This window comes from Ctenopharyngodon idella, chromosome 16, assembly GCF_019924925.1.
Source record: "Ctenopharyngodon idella isolate HZGC_01 chromosome 16, HZGC01, whole genome shotgun sequence".
NCBI classification, from domain to species: Eukaryota; Metazoa; Chordata; class Actinopteri; order Cypriniformes; family Xenocyprididae; genus Ctenopharyngodon; species Ctenopharyngodon idella.
Genome location: NC_067235.1, coordinates 30,795,497 through 30,813,296, shown reverse-complemented (window position 1 = coordinate 30,813,296; position 17,800 = coordinate 30,795,497). Strand labels below are relative to the sequence as shown.

At 35.9% G+C, this 17,800-nt stretch overlaps 1 protein-coding gene and 1 long non-coding RNA gene across 4 annotated transcripts in view; one reads left to right on the top strand and one right to left on the bottom strand.

Moving 5' to 3' along the window:
* Window positions 1–125: 125 nt before the first annotated feature.
* LOC127497838 (uncharacterized) lies at window positions 126–1,893 on the bottom strand. The gene is made up of 3 exons (XR_007925665.1): window positions 550–1,893; window positions 358–414; window positions 126–294 (listed from the first exon to the last, which is right to left on the bottom strand). It is a non-coding gene; the product is annotated as an uncharacterized LOC127497838 (long non-coding RNA).
* Window positions 1,894–3,775: 1,882 nt separating this feature from the next.
* Window positions 3,776–17,800, top strand: part of si:dkey-256h2.1 (uncharacterized protein LOC337520 homolog) — a 64,761-nt gene continuing 50,736 nt past the window's right edge. The window contains exons 1-12 of one of the 3 annotated variants that reach the window (XM_051866586.1): window positions 3,798–4,468; window positions 5,721–5,860; window positions 5,973–6,148; window positions 6,232–6,392; window positions 8,838–8,978; window positions 9,207–9,328; window positions 9,417–9,585; window positions 9,695–9,840; window positions 12,528–12,652; window positions 13,179–13,305; window positions 13,424–13,557; window positions 14,602–15,065. In XM_051866586.1, the coding sequence (XP_051722546.1) occupies window positions 4,005–4,468; window positions 5,721–5,860; window positions 5,973–6,148; window positions 6,232–6,392; window positions 8,838–8,978; window positions 9,207–9,328; window positions 9,417–9,585; window positions 9,695–9,840; window positions 12,528–12,652; window positions 13,179–13,305; window positions 13,424–13,557; window positions 14,602–14,721 (2,025 nt within the window). In that variant the 5' untranslated portion in view covers window positions 3,798–4,004 and the 3' untranslated portion in view covers window positions 14,722–15,065. Of the gene's footprint in view, window positions 4,469–5,720; window positions 5,861–5,972; window positions 6,149–6,231; window positions 6,393–8,837; window positions 8,979–9,206; window positions 9,329–9,416; window positions 9,586–9,694; window positions 9,841–12,527; window positions 12,653–13,178; window positions 13,306–13,423; window positions 13,558–14,601; window positions 15,066–17,800 lie in introns of those variants that run through there. The other 2 variants (XM_051866587.1, XM_051866588.1) reach the window with 2 other exon arrangements.

The window sequence follows — 17,800 nt, the reverse complement described above, 5'->3', positions numbered from 1 at the left end:
AGCACTAGGTGGCGATGTCGACACATTACCAATCCATCTTCATTATTTTTGGTTGAAACATTTCTTTAATGGAAAAGTTTACTAATACAACACTCATGTACAGACATTTTAAAGTGTGGCTTAAGTACTGTATACAGTATCATAAAACAAATGCAATGTCTCAACTAATTATTCATTTGTTATTAATTTGTTTTCCTTTATTTTTATTTTAAAAGAAGTTTCAGCCTGATGATTTGGGCCAAAAGTGGTTGCACGTTAAAAGCTTCCTCAAAGTCACAGCATCCTAGAAAGATCCTAGAAGAAAATATATGTCAGAATTTATATGGAAAAATTAAAATAAATAAAAAACAGCCTCACCTGGTTCAACTACATTCCGTTTCCCCATTAGTCCCACAAAAGTCTGGAATTTCTGCCCTGGAAGTAATTTGTTAAACATGATCAGATTTGATTCATACACGATTCAGTATGAGCAGTCACTTTTTCTTTAAAAAAAAACATTTAATAGGCACATTCATTTAAATGCAACTCGCCAAAATCCAACCTACTTACGTCTCCGTGTTATCTGTGATTTTGCTGTAAAGAGAGAGCAACATTTATATCAAACCTTGTCAGCATAATTATATATATATATATATATATATATATACACACACACATGCACACTCTCATACATACTCTTGCTGGCCACTTTATTAGGTACACCTGTTCAACTGCTTGTTAACGCAAATATCTAATCGGCCAGTCACATGGCAGCAACTCATTGCATTTAGGCATATAGACATGGTCATGATGATCTGCTGAAGTTTAAACTGAGCATCAGAATGGGGAAGAAAGGTGATTTAAGTGACTTTGAATGTGACATGGTTGTTGGTGCCCGATGGGCTGGTCTGAGTGTTTCAGAAACTGCTGATCTACTGGGATTTTCACACACAGCTATCTCTAGGGTTTACAGAGAATGGTCAGAAAAAGAGAAAATATCCAGTGAGCGTCAGTTCTGTGGGCGAAAATGCATTGTTGATGTCAGAGGAAAATGGCCAGACTGGTTCAGCTGATAGAAAAGCAACAGTAACTCAAATCGTTACAATCGAGGTCTGCAGAAGAGCATCTCTGAACAAACAACATGTCGAACCTTGAAGCAGATGAGCTACAGCAGCAGAAGACACACCGGTGACGCTCCTGTCAGCTAACAACAGGAAACTGAGGCTACAATTCACACGGGCTCACCAAAACTGGACAACAGAAGATTGGAAAAACATTGGTCTGATGAGTCTCGATTTCTGCTGCAACATTCAGATGGTAGGGTCAGAATTTGGCGTAAACAATATGAAAGCATGGATCCGTCCTGCCCTGTATCAACGGTTCAGGTGGTGCTGGTGGTGTTATGGTGTGAGGAATATTTTCTTGGCACACTTTGGGCCCCTTAGTACCAATTGAGCATCATTTAAACACAACAGCTGACCTGAGTATTGTTGCTACCATGTCCATCTCTTTATGACACAGTGTGTCCATCTTCTGATGGCTACTTCCAGCAGTATAACACGCCATGTCACAAATCTCAAATCAAACTGTGAACATGAAAATGAGTTCACTGTACCTCCACGGTCACCAGATCTCAATCCAGTAGAACAGCTTGGGATGTGGCTGAACTGGAGATTCACATCATGGATGTGCAGCCGACAAATCTGCAGCAACTGCGTGATGCTATCATGTCAGTATAGACCAAAATCTCTGAGGAATGTTTCCAGCACCTTGCTGACTCTGTGCCACGAAGAATTAAGGCAGTTCTGATTCTGAAGCTAAATGGGTGTTCAACCCAGCAAGGTCTACCTAATAAAGTGGCTAGTGACTGTAAGTGTATATAAGTGCAGAAATGAGAAGAAAAATAATCTGAACACAATAGAAATTAAAAATATTTTTACCAGATGATCTTTTCCCCATTAGACCAAAAACCTGTTGTAGTCCAGGTGTTCGGCTGACCCTTTCCAACAGTGTCTGTAGCTCCGACTCCAGCAAATTTACCTTCAGATGATATAAATACTTAAGCAATGCAACCAACTAATAATCTTTCATTAGATACTGTTGTTAAATAACCTTATATTAAATATTAATTTGATTTAATATTACATTTCTGTGCAGATGATATTACTTCTATATTCCATAACTAGAACAACAATAAACGCAAAACTGAAATCACTAACCTCATCTGGGTACCTGTCATTCATCCAGTTATCTTCATCAGGATTGAAGTTCTGGCACAAAATATCTGTCAAAGCAGACAACAGCAGAAGAATCAGCAGGAAGATCTTCATGATGCGCTGATGTCTTTGCAGTGAGTTTGATGGAGTTCAGTTGATGGATAACCAGTGACCAGACCAAATCACTCTGATGACAAACTCTTACGCAGTTCTACTCTGACAACAGAAACTGGAACTAAACAACCTGAGCATTGCCTGCGATGATCCCCTTACTCAGATGTGGTGTGAACAGGAGCTCTGTTTAAATAGGGCTGGTGAAATGGGCACATGATGGCAATTATGAATTATTAAAAGAAAATTGCTGCTTCACTGGATTATCCCTGTGAGATTCACCCACCATTGATTTCAGCTATTATTCTAATGATTCTGCGTTTGACCTCTGCATGATCGACTCCTGGTTCAGATCGTTTGAGATGCTTGATTATCTTGAAGGAGTCTCAGAATTAGACAGTAACTTTACTTCATGACTCTTTATGATTTTGTTCACTCATTCAGTTGACTGATGCTGCTGCGATTGTTTTCTGTAAATCAGTCTTGCCCATATGGTGCTTGTCTGCATGTGTCAGTGTTTGAACCACAAAATGGAGTCATGTAAAGGGACATTCTATTCTATTCTATTCTATTCTATTCTATTCTATTCTATTTTTCCTTAACAAATATTTTATATTTATATATTTATTTATATATTTTGTGCTGGTTGCTTATTTTAAAGTATTCTTCAGCAACTTCAAAGCTATTTTTTTTTTTTCATTTGTTGATTTATATACATTTAATATACTATTTACTAATATTAGCCTTATTAATAATTAGTGATATTTATTTTAATTTAATTTCTTAACTTAATTGGATATGATTATTTAGTATTAATGATAAATGGGATAATGTAATTTATTTAATAATTAATTAATAATTTATATTAATAATTATTAATATTACATTTGAAAGTGCAGGCTGCACAATAAGCAAAAAAGGAAAAGTATGATGTAAAAAAAAACATGATATGATGAAGAAAAAAAATCTAGGCTATATGATGAAATGTAAAACAGTGTCGTTTTTGTTGTTGTTAACTAAAATTAAAAACTATTAAATATAATTTTCATTAATACAAATAAAGCTAAAATAAAACATAAATATTAGATGAAAAACTTTAAAAATGTTGCCTGTGGAACTAAATTAAATAAGTTTAAGCTGAAGTACTAAAATTATTAAAACTAAAAATTAAATAAAAAATAAATGAATGCTAAATAGAAAAAAAAAACGAATAAAAATGACAAAAGCACAAAACTAAAACTTAAATTTGAAACATAAAATATAAAAATCAAAGCTAATTCAAAATATTAATAAATAGCCTACTTTAATGGTATATTAATAATTCTAAAATGACTCAATTAATTAAAAGAAACATAACATAAAAGTCCCTGAAATGGATATCCGATTAAATAAAATGAAACAGATTATAATAGTCGTTGCTGTTCTTTCCACTCCAGTATTGTTCTATGCATGATTCTATTTATTATTCTGCATAGTAATCTGCCACTTCTCGTCTCTTATTGGCCATTTGAACGTGTCACTCAAACCTGACAGGCCTCCGTAGGTCACGCCCCCGCGTTTATCCATATGAGGAAGAACTTGAATAAAAGTGAAACAATGTAGAGATAAACAGTTTCAGGACCAGATCCTTTTACGAACAGCTTAATAGTTCACGTACGTGTTTATGAACAAAGAAATGCCCATTTTTAATTAAGAATCATGTCTTATTGTCGATTACTGCTGATTAATTTTTATCTGTTATATTTCTGCGTTGCGTTTCGCGTAAATGCAACGACTCCTCCGAGAAATGCGAAATCGTTTGATAATCTGGAGCACATAGACTTTGTAGAGCAGAATACAGGTAACACCAGATCCAAAGGAAGGTCCAGTGAAGGTCTCGGGGGGTTTGAACCTGGTGATCCTGCTCCTGCCTTTCAGGTCCAAACTTTGGATGGAGTGTTTATTTACAATCCTCAGAATGACTCGAGGCGCGCGCTCATCATTCACGCGTTCACTAATAAATCCGCCTTTCTGGAGTGTCTGTGGACGTGGAGCGAGTCTCTGTCAGACCTGCTGGAATATCTGCCGTCCAACACTGAAATCCTGCTCCTGTCCCTGGATGACTCTGCGGTACAGGACGCCCTCTGGATGAGAGAACAGGTGTACAGAGCCGCTACCCACAGGTACTGACATGGATACACAGACCTGGTTATTGTTCAGTATCAGAGTACCATGATATTACCATCTGATACTATCACTGTAGATGCATGTATATATGTGCAGTATTTTTTTTATTTATTTCAAAAAGTACCAGATTTTATGATTTTGGACATCAAGATAATACTGAAGCATTCTATAGATTACTTTGGAAAAACATTTCAGTCATTACCATGGTTAAAGACAGACACAGACAGACCAGGCTTCTTTTTTTTTTTTAGTTCCTACATTTATTTATGTAATCATTCATTTATTAACTTCCATCCATCCATCCATCCATCCTTCATTCCATCCATTCATCCAAATTTCCACCCATCATCCATCATCTTTCCTTCCATCCCTCCCTCCTGCCATCCTTCCTTCCTTCCTTCCATTCATCCATCCATCCATCCATCCTTCCTTCCTTCCATTCATCCAAATGTCCGTCCGTCCATCCATCCATCCATCCATCCATCCATTTTTCCTTCTTTCCATCATTCCTCCTTCCATCCATCCATCCATTCATCCATCCATTTATCCAAATTTCCATCCATCATCCATCCATCCATCCTTCCTTCCATCCATTCATCCACATTTCTATCCATCCATATTCCTTCCATCCCTCCTTCCTGCCATCCATCCATCTTTCCTTCATTCCATTTATCAAAATTTCCATCCATCATCCATCCATCCTTCTTTCCATCATCCATCCTTCCTTCCATCCATTCATCCAAATTTCCATCCATCCATCTTCCTTCCATCCATCCATCCATCCATCCATCCATCCTTCATTCCTTCCACCCATTTATCCAAATTTCCATCCATTCATCCAGAATTCCATCCATCCGTCCATCCTTCATTCCAGATTTCCATTCATCCGTCCATCCATCCATCCATCCATCCATCCATCCATCCGTCCATCCATCCAGTATCATGTTTTATTATGAATTTAGGACATCATGGTAATACTGTAGTATTCTTTAAATTACCTTGGAGAACCATTTAAATAATTACCATGGTATATGAATATGTAAACAATATCGTAGTATATATCAAAGTACCCATGCTACTACTATCATGGTAAAACTATCTGATACCATCAACTGTATTGATAGATAGATAGATAGATAGATGGTATTACCAGGTGACACCATGTCTGTAGCACTGTACCACTACAGTACACAAAAGTTATATCATTAAGGCATTAATTAACATTAAGACACCATTTTGTCTTGTTAGAGGAAAAGAGATCTTGTCCAGACTGCATTTCTCTCCTACGCCTGTGTTTGCACTGGGAAACTGGATACCCAGAGTTCTGTACTCATGGGGGTGCGGTGGTCACAACTGCGGCCTCGCTCAGGTGGTTTTCTCCTCTCCAGGCGAGTATGAATGTCTTGATGGGATCACATGAATTGGTTGTACCATTTTATCATACTTGGGGTGTCATTTCTTAAATATTCATTAGATAACTGATGCATTCTGGAATTGCAGACTGGAGCATACCGGTGATCGCCAAGCGTCTGAATGCCCGATACGACTGGCTGAATGGTCGCTGGGGTGCAGATCCATACAGATTGCTTGATGCAGGTGATGGCTGTGAACCTGTGACATCTGTCAAAGGTACTGTCGCATGGGTGTCTGAGGGTGGATGCTCTTTCTTCACAAAGGTGAGCTACATGAGCAAGGCAACATGGATATTTGTTCAAGACGCTAGATATGGCCCGATTAACAATGTCTTTAAATGTTTAAGATAAAAAACATGGCTGAATCCAATGCTACTGGGGTTTTGGTGTATGCCTTGCCCGGGAATCCCATTCAGGACATGAACTGCTCAGGAGAAGAATGTTCCACCTCGCTCAACATACCTGCGTCTATGGTTCATATTGAACCCTCAGTCATGCAAGCCCTGCGGTGAGCAAATTGTTTCTAGCCCGTGACTGGGCACAGAGAAAGAGAGCTAGAGATGGATTTTTCACACTTGAAATTGTTTGTTCTTACCCCTGGGTTAACATAATCACAGATTTGTTGTATTCCATATTTTATTTGTTATTCTGGGTTTGTAATTATTTGTTGGTACTCAGATTTTGAGATTTCACTCTGTACATTTGTAATTTCAGGGTTAAAGGTGCAATATGTAAGATTGTTGTAGTAAAATATCCAAAAACCACTAGGCCAGTGTTATATATTTTGTTCACTTGAGTACTTACAATATCCCAAATGTTTCCAACTATTTGTAAATCGTGAGAAAATAGCAATTTTAACCAAGGCTCCGGGACGTGTGAGGAGTCCCCTGTCAATTGCGTCATACCCGCGTTACCCTCGGTTTCCGGTTTTATTTTGTAGAAACCATGGAAACACCAAACACGCATTAATATGTACATGTTTTAATAGGCAAGGGAACAACTGTTTTGATATATTTATAGACAGAAAACTAATTATTGTTATATAGCTCAACATGTTTAGTCTTATTGTTTAAATCTAATTTTCTTGATTTTTTGCGAGTACCATGCTTTACCATGCCTCAGAGAAAAACACTATTTGTCAAGTGGCTAACATAGCATAATCAGATGTAGCTTTATTTTTAGTAACAGTAATACAGCATTTTCTCCATCATACAATACGTTTTAAAATTAATGGCATGCCATTTATCAACACAAACCATCCAGTATTTAATATGATATTCTAAAATCGATCTAGCTTACTGCAGTGTGTAACAAGTGTCTCACAGCAGCCACCGAGCGAATGCACAGAGTAACGTTATAACATCATTTTCAACACACTCAAATGTATCTAATATGATAAACAGTGCTGCGTTACCTCATACTCATGGCCTGAAAAGCGGCAGCAGCGCCGGTGACTGGCATAATAAAAGTTCCGCTGCTCGTGATGCGTGTGTTGCGCAATCGCTCCAGCGGCCTCGTTCAGCTCCCACAACACTCGGTCCTGCTCTGTTTCATACTACAGTAACGTTAATAATCTCATCCATGAACATGATTTCTTCCCGAGTCCTATTCCTATTCTTTTGCACCGTCCGTTGAGGTGAAGACCACTTGTCCCAAGATTCCACGCTCAAACTTGGTGTCATCAAGCTACGCCTTTGTTTTGAATAGGCCTCTAGTGACCTCTAGCAGACAGAAAATATTACATATTGCACCTTTAATGTTCTTATCAGTGTTGTTATTGTTAACTAAAACTATTCAAATAGTTTTTTTTGTTAAGTGAAATAAAGCTGAAATAAAATATTAATTTTAGATGAAAAATGTGATAAAATAAGTTGGCAACTAACTAAAATAAAAAAGTTTAAGTACTAAAATTACTCAAATTAAAATTTAAATAAAACTAAAACTAAATAGAAATAGAAATATAAAAACCAAATAAAAATGACAAAACCATATAACAAAATTACTAAAACTTAATATAAATCTTAAAATAAAAACTGAAAATATAAAAATAAAAGCTAAATCAAAATATTAATAAATAAAAATACCAAAATAACACTGGTTCTTATTTGCATGTTTATGAAATTAATAGAATTGATTAGTCAACATGGAACAAACATGTTGCAAATGTTACAATATGCTTCAGCAAATAAATAAAACTCTTCATCACTCAAATTAACGCACTTGCCGTCATGTTACAATGTTTAAAGTAGTTTCCTTAAGATGCTGAAATCACATGTGAAAGTTTCAGTGATGGCACATATTGAATATTTTAATATTAACAATGAATATTAAATAAGATAAGCACTGAGGCAGTTTTTGATTGGTTGTGTGTTGTCGAAGAACCCATCGTAACACTCGAGCACTGCTTTATTTAACGTTTGCAGCCTCATGTTGGGTGTACACAGTGTGATTTTTTTTTTTTTTTTTTTTTTTTTTGCTGTCATACGAACTTGCAGGTTATTTTTTATTTATTTTTTTCTCTCTCAGGAGAAATCACGTGGAAATTGTTGATGCTCGTATGGTCACGGCACATGCCAAGCCGAGTATGTTACGAGCACCTCCCAACCTATTGCAGCAACATTGAAAGCTCCAGTCGCCATGTTTAGCGCAAAAGCACATGCTTTTTCCACTTGCTAGCCGTGCAGTACAGTCGTGCCATGTACCAGCTGCTTTAACATAATTATCAGGTTAACTGAGTCGTAACGTGTGCAATGGCTCACAACCTCCCTAGTGTCCGAACTCGTACAGTGTACACCTGCCTTTACTTGTGCTATTTACAATGCTGCATGATTTATCAAACTTCTTAAATGTTTTTAAATCAATCACAAATGTTTTAAAATCATGCAGTATTACGTTTGTATTAAAGTATTAAATGTTTTTAAATCATTTTTGACATGTGGATTGTTTTCAATAGAAAGGGGAGCCCAGTGAATGTCACATTCCAGATCACACCTTCACCAAACTTCTTCTTTGCGATCGACCAGAAGGGGGTGCTGTCTGAGATGGGGTGGTTTCTCTACCCAACCTTTAGATTCATGGCCTGGCAGGCTCAGTGGTAAGAACACTGGTATATACTGTATATTCTTATCCATTGAAAAGGCTATTAATACATTTTGGAGTTATCGGCTGATACTGATAATCTTAAAATCACTAAATATTATCCAATTATTTGGCCAGGCTGACATACCTGTCTATTAGTAGCTTAATGTATCGTAATTGTCCTTCTCTGTTATTTTATTTTCCTTTTTTCTAATATCCAGTTCACATTTATGTTATCCTGTAGGTTCACATTCAATGAGGCTTTGCAGGACCAACTGAGTCGGCCTGCCATTAAAGTACCAGTGTTTGACCGTCATCTGATGCACGGAGAGACGGGTGCTCAGGCAGTGGTGGATCTTCCTGGAGGTTTGAGCTTCACATTAGTAACATCTACTAATGCAGGCCTGTCATTCAAAGCTAGACATCAGGATTTTTATTCTGTTTTTCTATATAGACATTTTAAATTATGATGTTCTGGAGTTGGACGCCTCCCTGTCCTGTCCTGGCCGCAGGGACGAGACATGTGCTCACTGGGATCACACTGTACAGCTGTACGTATGCTGCGATCAAACCAGCCCGTACTGCAATCTGGAGCTCGGACGCTGGATAACGGCCTTCCGCAGGTACTTGATCGTACTTGATCTGTTCTTTCAACACTTAATTCTGGACCATTTTGGTATTAGCCTTAGTCAGTGTGCTACTACTTGTAACTGTTTGTGACCATCTTTACAGAGGCACAGGTCATTGGCTGACGGATGTGTCCCCTTTGATTCCCCTGCTAAATAACAATAAGTGTTCCTTTACCATGAAGACTGTGCCATGGGCGATGCCATGGATGACGTCTCTCAATCTACGCTTTAGTCACAGCAACCAGACAGGTCAGAACATTGTACTACAGGTCATAAAAGCACTCAGTGTGGCACCTTTGTGCAAAGCCTTTAAATCAACTGGTGTTTTGGTGATTTCTGGTGGATTTGGTGAAGTCAATTAATCACATAACTATTGTATCACAAAGTGATGCAATATCTTTTTTTTTGTCCTCATTGTGAACAGTATACTCTACTGTTCAAAGTTTGGGGTCAGTAAGATAATAGAAATAAGGTCAAGAGGAAATTAATACTTTTATTCAGATTGAGCTCATTAAATTAAATCAAAGTGGCAGTAAAGACATTTATTTGTATTTCAAATAAATGCTGTTCTTTTGAACTATCTATTCATCAAAGATTCTGTCAAAAATGTATCATTTTTTCCACAAAAATATGAAGCAGCACAACTGTTTTCAACATTGATAATAATGAGAAATGTTTCTTGAGCAGCAAATCAGCATATTAGAATGATTTCTGAAGGATCATGTGACACTAAAGACTGGGGTAATGATGCTCAAAATTCAGCTTTGATCACAGGAATAAATGACATTGTAAAATTCAAATAGAGAACAGTTCTTTTAAGTCATAATAATGTTTCAAAATACTTCTGTTTTTCCTGTATTTTTTAAAACTTTGGTGAGCATAAAGGCCCCGATATACTTCAAGCGAAATCGAAGAACGAACTGGTGTGACATCATTTTGAACAAAATCGGTTTGTTTTTTGTGTTCGTTTCGGGAGTTCGAAACAGTTTGCCAAAGCGAACTTTCCAGAAAAGTTTGCTCTGGCTGGTAAAGACCATCAATCTTCCATTGGTCCATGGTCGATTACGTAATAGGTAGGTGTGGCTCTGAGACTCCGCCTTCTCTGACGTGGAAATCATCTCTGGTTCATTTCCTCTGTTGAGTCCATCGAGGTCAGATGTCTGCGAATGAAAACATAAACACTGGAGAGCTGCTTTATAGTAGAAATTGAAGAGTAATTTAAAGCAGCACTGACACTGTTTTTCATGTTTAATATTGTAAAGCTGTTTGGTTTAAAGCGATCTATTGTATAAAGAGCTATATAAATAAATGTGACCTGACTTTACTTGACTGGAGTGCCGAATTGCACAGCTCGTGCAAACATCCACATCGCTATGATCAGATGGTTTCTTAAAGCTGCAGTCCGTACTTTTTTTTGGTAAAAAATTATCCAAAATCAATTTTTGAGCAAGTACATAACCAGCCAGTGTTCAAAACTATCTCCTTACCTTAGTTCAATTCACAACGGTAAGCTTGTAATAATGTGTTCTAATTCAAGTGGTACTGGTTGGTTTCCGTGGGAAATTCGAGCATGCCGCCGTTCGTCATTATGTCACGTATGTTTACATTAAGGAGTCCCAGCTAGTAGGCTATATTGCATGTGAGGATGCTGCAGGTGGCGGATCATTTATAGCCTTTTCTCACAGCAGCTGGAATAATTAAACGTATCATTTTGATGGCGGATTGTATGGTATGACAAATTAACGTTAGAGATTAGACTGTACAGAAATTGAAATCTACAGGTCATGCTAATACACACTAAATACACATAGTCAACGCAATGCTGATGTTGTTAACATTAACAATTTGAGAACAAAGTATAACAATAATAATTTGCACAATATGATATATGAGCTAAGCGATCGTTAGATTTAATCACCATTGGTAGCGTGATTTATTGTAATGCTTTTTTTTTCTCAGTTGGTCAGAACAAAAGTGGCAGGTTTGTTACTTACTTGTTCAGGTGACATTTTCCTGTGAAAATTCTTATTTTGGTCATACTTCCAAGACTACAATCTGTGATTGTGAAGTACAGTATCCACTGGTGCGATAACTGACAGCCACACATTCTCCTCAGAACATTAGATTAATTTGCTGAGGAGCCGTGCTGATGCACAACCCACATAAAGATGATAATTTTGCAAATAACTGCATTTGCAGGTTTTAAACAGAGATGGTGACAAAGAGGCAAAACTTACGGACTGCAGCTTTAACTGTTGCTTTCTCACTGCTGGCATGTTTGTTGTGTGTTTATTTTGTTATTGAGTGGAAAATGCACAGCACATATTTAAATATTCATCACAACATCCCTCCCAGCAGCGTGGACAGTGTCGCTATGTTAGTTAAAAATATACCGCTGCAAAGGTATTTCTAACTTCTGTTTACCCCTAAACGAAGAATGAAAAAGAAGTTCGCTGTGAGTATATCGGAGCCTTTAATATGTTTAAATATTAAAAAAATCTTACTGACCCCAAACTTTTGAACATTAGATGACTATTTTTTTATCTACTGTAATGACATTCAGTAATTTTATGCATTACAATGCATGTCCAGGTACTGTACTGTATATGCAAGTAACGTTTGAGTGTTTTATAAAAGCTTGTAAATATTGTGCAAAAGTTTTTTCATGTCAAGTACTTTTTTTTGTAGTTTGTACAATCAGCTTAAATAAGCCTATAAGTATTTAAATGTTTACAATAAGTTATATATTATCGTTTACTCTATTTCTAGTGCACTTGCAGTAAATCATAAATACTTTATTCTTGGAAGCTGCATTTAGGGGCTTGGCTGTTTCACAAAATGCGTGAATGCAGCTTCAGTTACTGTAGTAATAAGTCAAATAGTTTGCAGTGGGATGAGGACATCTGTTATGAATATTGACATAATCTGTCTCGTAGGTAATTACTCGGAGAGATTGTACCCTTTCAAGGTAACGTCACTCTTCAGTGGTGGGACGTTTGACAAGGACTATAACAGCAGATACCAAGAGATCAAGTTCAGTCTTCCGGCTTCAACAAAGAAGGTGATAAATCCCCCCCCCCCACACACACAAATTATTATTATTATTTATAATAATAACATCAATAACATTTTGTAAAATAAAACACATTTTAACATTTATTATATTATATTACATTTTATATTACATTATATTACATTACACTACATTATATTATATTATATTATATTATATTATATTATATTATTATGAAGTTTTTTCTTATACAAAATATGTATATAATATATATATATATATATATATATCTCACAGGACAAATATGATATAGTAAATGTTAAAATTATTGTAATGTAAATGTAAAAAAATATTATTGAGGTTGTTGTTATTATAAATAATATAAAAAAAATGAATAATATATATTAAAGCAAAAATCTTTCCATGAATTATCATTGTTATATTAATAATAATAGTCATAATAATAATAATAATTTTATAATAAAAATGTTTTAAATGCTTTATATATATATATATATATATATATATTAGTAAAATTTTCCATGAGTTGAATGTGTATTTTTATGAATGGCAGGTGGAGTTATACGCCGTTATCACGGCTCACGGGTCTGACGAGAACTTCTGCGGTGAATTTTGTGTGACATCACACCACTTCCTGATCAACAGAGCCATCAATAACACACTCATATTTGAGTCAGCTGGTTAGTAGGACTAGGGTGACAGGATGGTTAAAGTGTGACACCTGAAAACATTTTATCACAGCAATTAAAGTGATGTGCTCACACTGTGCCAGCGAGTAAAACGTGCATTTCCCGGTAGGATCACCCCTGGGCTGTGCCATGCGGGTACCTGAAGGGGCAGTGCCCAATGAACATGGTACCTGGCTGTACGGCCGTGGAGGCTGGTGCGACGGGCTCCAGGTGGATCCGTGGAGGACCGACATCACTTCCCAGGTACAATAAAATTGGAGCAGAACAGAAACATGAAATATGATGAGGTCATGTAACGACAATGACTACGTTTACATGTGCACCAATAATGTAAGAGTAAGGACTTAATCACTGTAAGATGTTTACATGACAAGCAAACCTCTTCACCCCTGTTTACAAGAAATTTTTATTATTCTGATTATTCGCTAATTGTGGTTATTTTTACCTTTACCATTTTTCACATACCCCGATGCACAGCACAATTGATGAACTCACATACAGGAGGTGTGTTACTGACCACTGTTTTAATCCACTTACGTCAAATGCGAAACATATAGGGCTAGATTTACTAACAGCTTGTGCCAGCGCAAACCCTGTTTTGGTGTTAAAAACTACTGTCAGGATTTACTAAAGACACACAGTGAAAAATTAGTGATGAAAAGGCATTGACATTGATTATTTTTTGTGGCTTACCTTATTGCATATGCATTTGTAGGAGTTCAGACACAAAATTTATGGGAGGAGAGTATTTAAATGAATCATGCGAGGTGATTTACTAAGGTTTGCGCTAGTCAATTTACTGTTATTTGCGCCATTATTTACCGCCCAAAAAAGCATGTCTTAAATTTGCATTGCTCTTAGTAGATTGCATTGGTCATTATGGAAATGATACGACTGCGTCTGTGTTCTTTTAATTCCAAAAAAGCGCAGTTGGGAGTGGAAAGTTCTGAGCATGATCTACTGAACTTTCCACTCCCATCTGCACTATTTTGGAATTGCGCTCTCACGCCAATTTGCCCTGTTTAGTAAATCTGGCCCATAGACTATTGGATATTTTTTTTACTTAATCACATCAATTTGATCAAAGTATTGTGTTTACATGAGGTAAAATTGAATCGCAATATTGCCTAAATGTCATTGTAGTCACATTATTAGGGTGCATGTAAACGTAGTCAGTGGAACGTGTTACAGTTTATTCATTTCTTAGTGCATCTATAAAACAGGTCAGGCTTTCTGATTGTGTTTATGATGTGTTAATGATTTAAAAACATTTTGTTCCTCTCACAGCTGGACATGAGTGGAACCAATTCTGTCCTTTACTTTGGACTCTATGAGGGACGCAACCCAGATCCAAAGACTGAGCCGGGGTACATTATTATGTACTCCTTTCTAGTGTTTTATAAATGATTTTACAGATCTGCAAAAATATTCTTTTTTTTTTTTTTTAATTCTCACTTGAATCTTTTAAAGTATTGACCGCATTAAAGGGATAGTTCACCCAAAAATGAAAATCCCTTTAATCATTCATTTTCCTACATTTACAATCATTCATTTTTGTTTTAATGATTTAAGTTCATTTTAGTATTTCCTTATGCTGCTTTTTTTTTTTTTTTTTTTAAACCAAAAAGTTGTTTATAATTGTAATCTGACAATATTAAAAGTATCAAAGTTTTACAACAATGTTGTATGATTTTAAAAAACACATAAATTGACAGATATTTGCAAATAAATTGTATGCCTTAAGAGACACACATCACTCTCACTGAGGTCATTTATTTGTATTACTAGCCAGACTTGTCCAAAACCTAGTGAGCTGCCTATGTAGGCAGCATTGTAAGGCATCATAGTTGCTCCCAATGCAAAGGCTGTTCCAAAAGTTTGATTATGCTGTTTTCTAAAATACTGTATCTTCTTTTGGCCCTCCGTTGTGAAGAAACAAAAATCCCATAATGCATTCCAAAGAGCTCAGAGACAAATGCTGAGAAGTTAAAAGTTAAATCTAAAAGTATCAAGCTTTTCAAGCGAGTTGCTGCCTATGTAAAGTGTTCCAAATGTATGATGTTCCATTCCGGTTAGAATGTTGCCTTAGAAGGAAGTTGTCTTTGTAGTCAGCAGACATCAGGGCAACTTACTAGGTTTTGGAACAGTGTTTCACATAATGTTTAGTAAAATAACTGGATTTGCCCTCTGTCATTCTTCTAAAGTCTTGGTAATCTCTGTAATGCCCGGCATACATTGTACGATTTTGGGCTGTCCCAGATGAAAGATGGTCAACATGAAACAATTGTAACCTCATATCAATCACAGAGAATCCCACCAGCAAAAAGAATACAACAGTTTATGATAGGAGCATGGTAAAGCATTCTACAATATGATTGTTCTTCATATTTTAAACCCTTCTGTTACTAGGTAAAGCAAGATCTCCTCAAATCTTGTTTATTAGTTCGCTGGTTACTCAATATCATGGGGCTATTATATTTAGATGGTTGTCTAACTGTCTCTAAATTTCATTTCCCCTTTTCTTATATTTGGACATGATTCAGACACACACTGACTTAGGCCCATGCAAGGTTTGAGGCATTTAGGTTTCAAAAGCATATAAATGTTATTCCTGCAAGGAAAAAGAAATGTTAGTTATGACTAATTAAAAAATTCCATCACACTGCTGACTAGCCAATGAAAATGCAACATAAAATGACGTATTGATCATTGCAACATGTCGCTAAAACTTAAATACCGTGGAGGTGAAAAGAGCTAAAAGGAACAGTGGCACATAAAAACCACAAGTGCCAATGCTTGATTCATCTTGCTCTATTTGTTTGTCACTGGTGCATGCTGATTTTCATTTTATTCTTCTACAACCCAAATTCCGGAAATGTTTTTTTTTTTTTTTTTTTTTAATTTGAATAAAATGAAAACTAAAAGACTTTCAAATCGCATGAGCCAATATTTTATTCACAGTAGTACATAGATAACATAACAAATGTTTAAACAGAGAAATTTTACACTTTTATCCACTAAATGAGCTCATTTCAAATTTGATGCCTGCTACAGGTCTCAAAAAAGTTGGCACGGGGGCAACAAATGGCTGAAAAAAGCAAGAAATTTTGAAAAGATTCAGCTGGGAGAACATCTAGCAACTAATTAAGTTAATTGATATCAGGTCTGTAACATGATTAGCTATAAAAGGGATGTCTTAGAGAGGCAGAGTCTCTCAGAAGTAAAGCTGAGCAGAGGCTCTCCAATCTGTGAAAGAGTGTAAAAAGATTGTGGAATACTTTAAAAACAGTGGTGGACGAAGTACACAAATCAACTACTTGAGTAAAAGTACAGATACGTATCATAAAATATTACTCAAGTGAAAGTATTTAGTGCTCCTTTTCAATTTTACTTGAGTGAAAGTACAGTACTTTTTTTAAGTAAAAAAGTACTAATTGATGAATGTTTATTTTGTATTTTATATAGGCCACTTATATAATTTAATTTTATATTATATATTTTATATAATCCTTTTGCTCAAAATAATTATGAATGATTATGAATTGTCAAATAGCCAGCACTAGTCAGTATGGATGGAAGATTAGTGGATGCAGATACATAATATGTAATGTGTGTTGACAAACAATATAAAAACAGACGAAACATATAGGGCTAAATACATACCATTTTAAAAAATTGCTGGGGAAGATGAACGTGCATGTGTTATTTTAATTTGTGTTAGAGTTGCACGATTCTGGATAAAATGAGAATCAAGATTTTTTTGTTTCTTTCAAATAGAAATCATGATTCTCCCATGATTCTGAATAGACAACTAAACAAAATTGTGCATAATTATTTACTAGAGGACAAAATATTAATTGCTGCAGTCTATTTAAAAATATTTAATTAATTAATTTAATAAAATGGGTTTGAATGAATGATTTAATGACTCACTCATAACTACTTCACTTGTTTCATTACTGGATGCATCAATGTTTTTGAACAAATCTTTTGAATGAATCATTCAATGTCAAATACATTTTAACAGTCACTTGTCGCCTCCTAGTGGCGTAACGATGTAATCAATGCAACCATTATTTGAAGCGGCAAGTTAGTTTTAAAATGTGATTTGATCTGTTTGAATCGAGATTTCGATCTGTAGACACATTGATGTGGACGTGTCGCATTAAAGCATTTCAGTGGGCTTAAACAGATCGCCCTTTACAGCAGATTTTGTTCAAAAACAACTGACCTAAATATAATTTTCAGTTTCAATAATTCATCCTAAAATTCAACATTAGTAGGCTGACACACTTTTCACCATCAGTTGTGCGCACACTCGAGAATCCCCCAGTTCTTGGCTAATTTTCAGTTAGACTTGTAAATTCAATCACTGGAGACTCGCTCTGAACGGATCATTGAATCAGTGATTTGTTGACTCGAGAACAGCTGCAATATGATCAGTCCAATTCGCGAATGAATTGTTGATGTGATTTGTGAACCGATT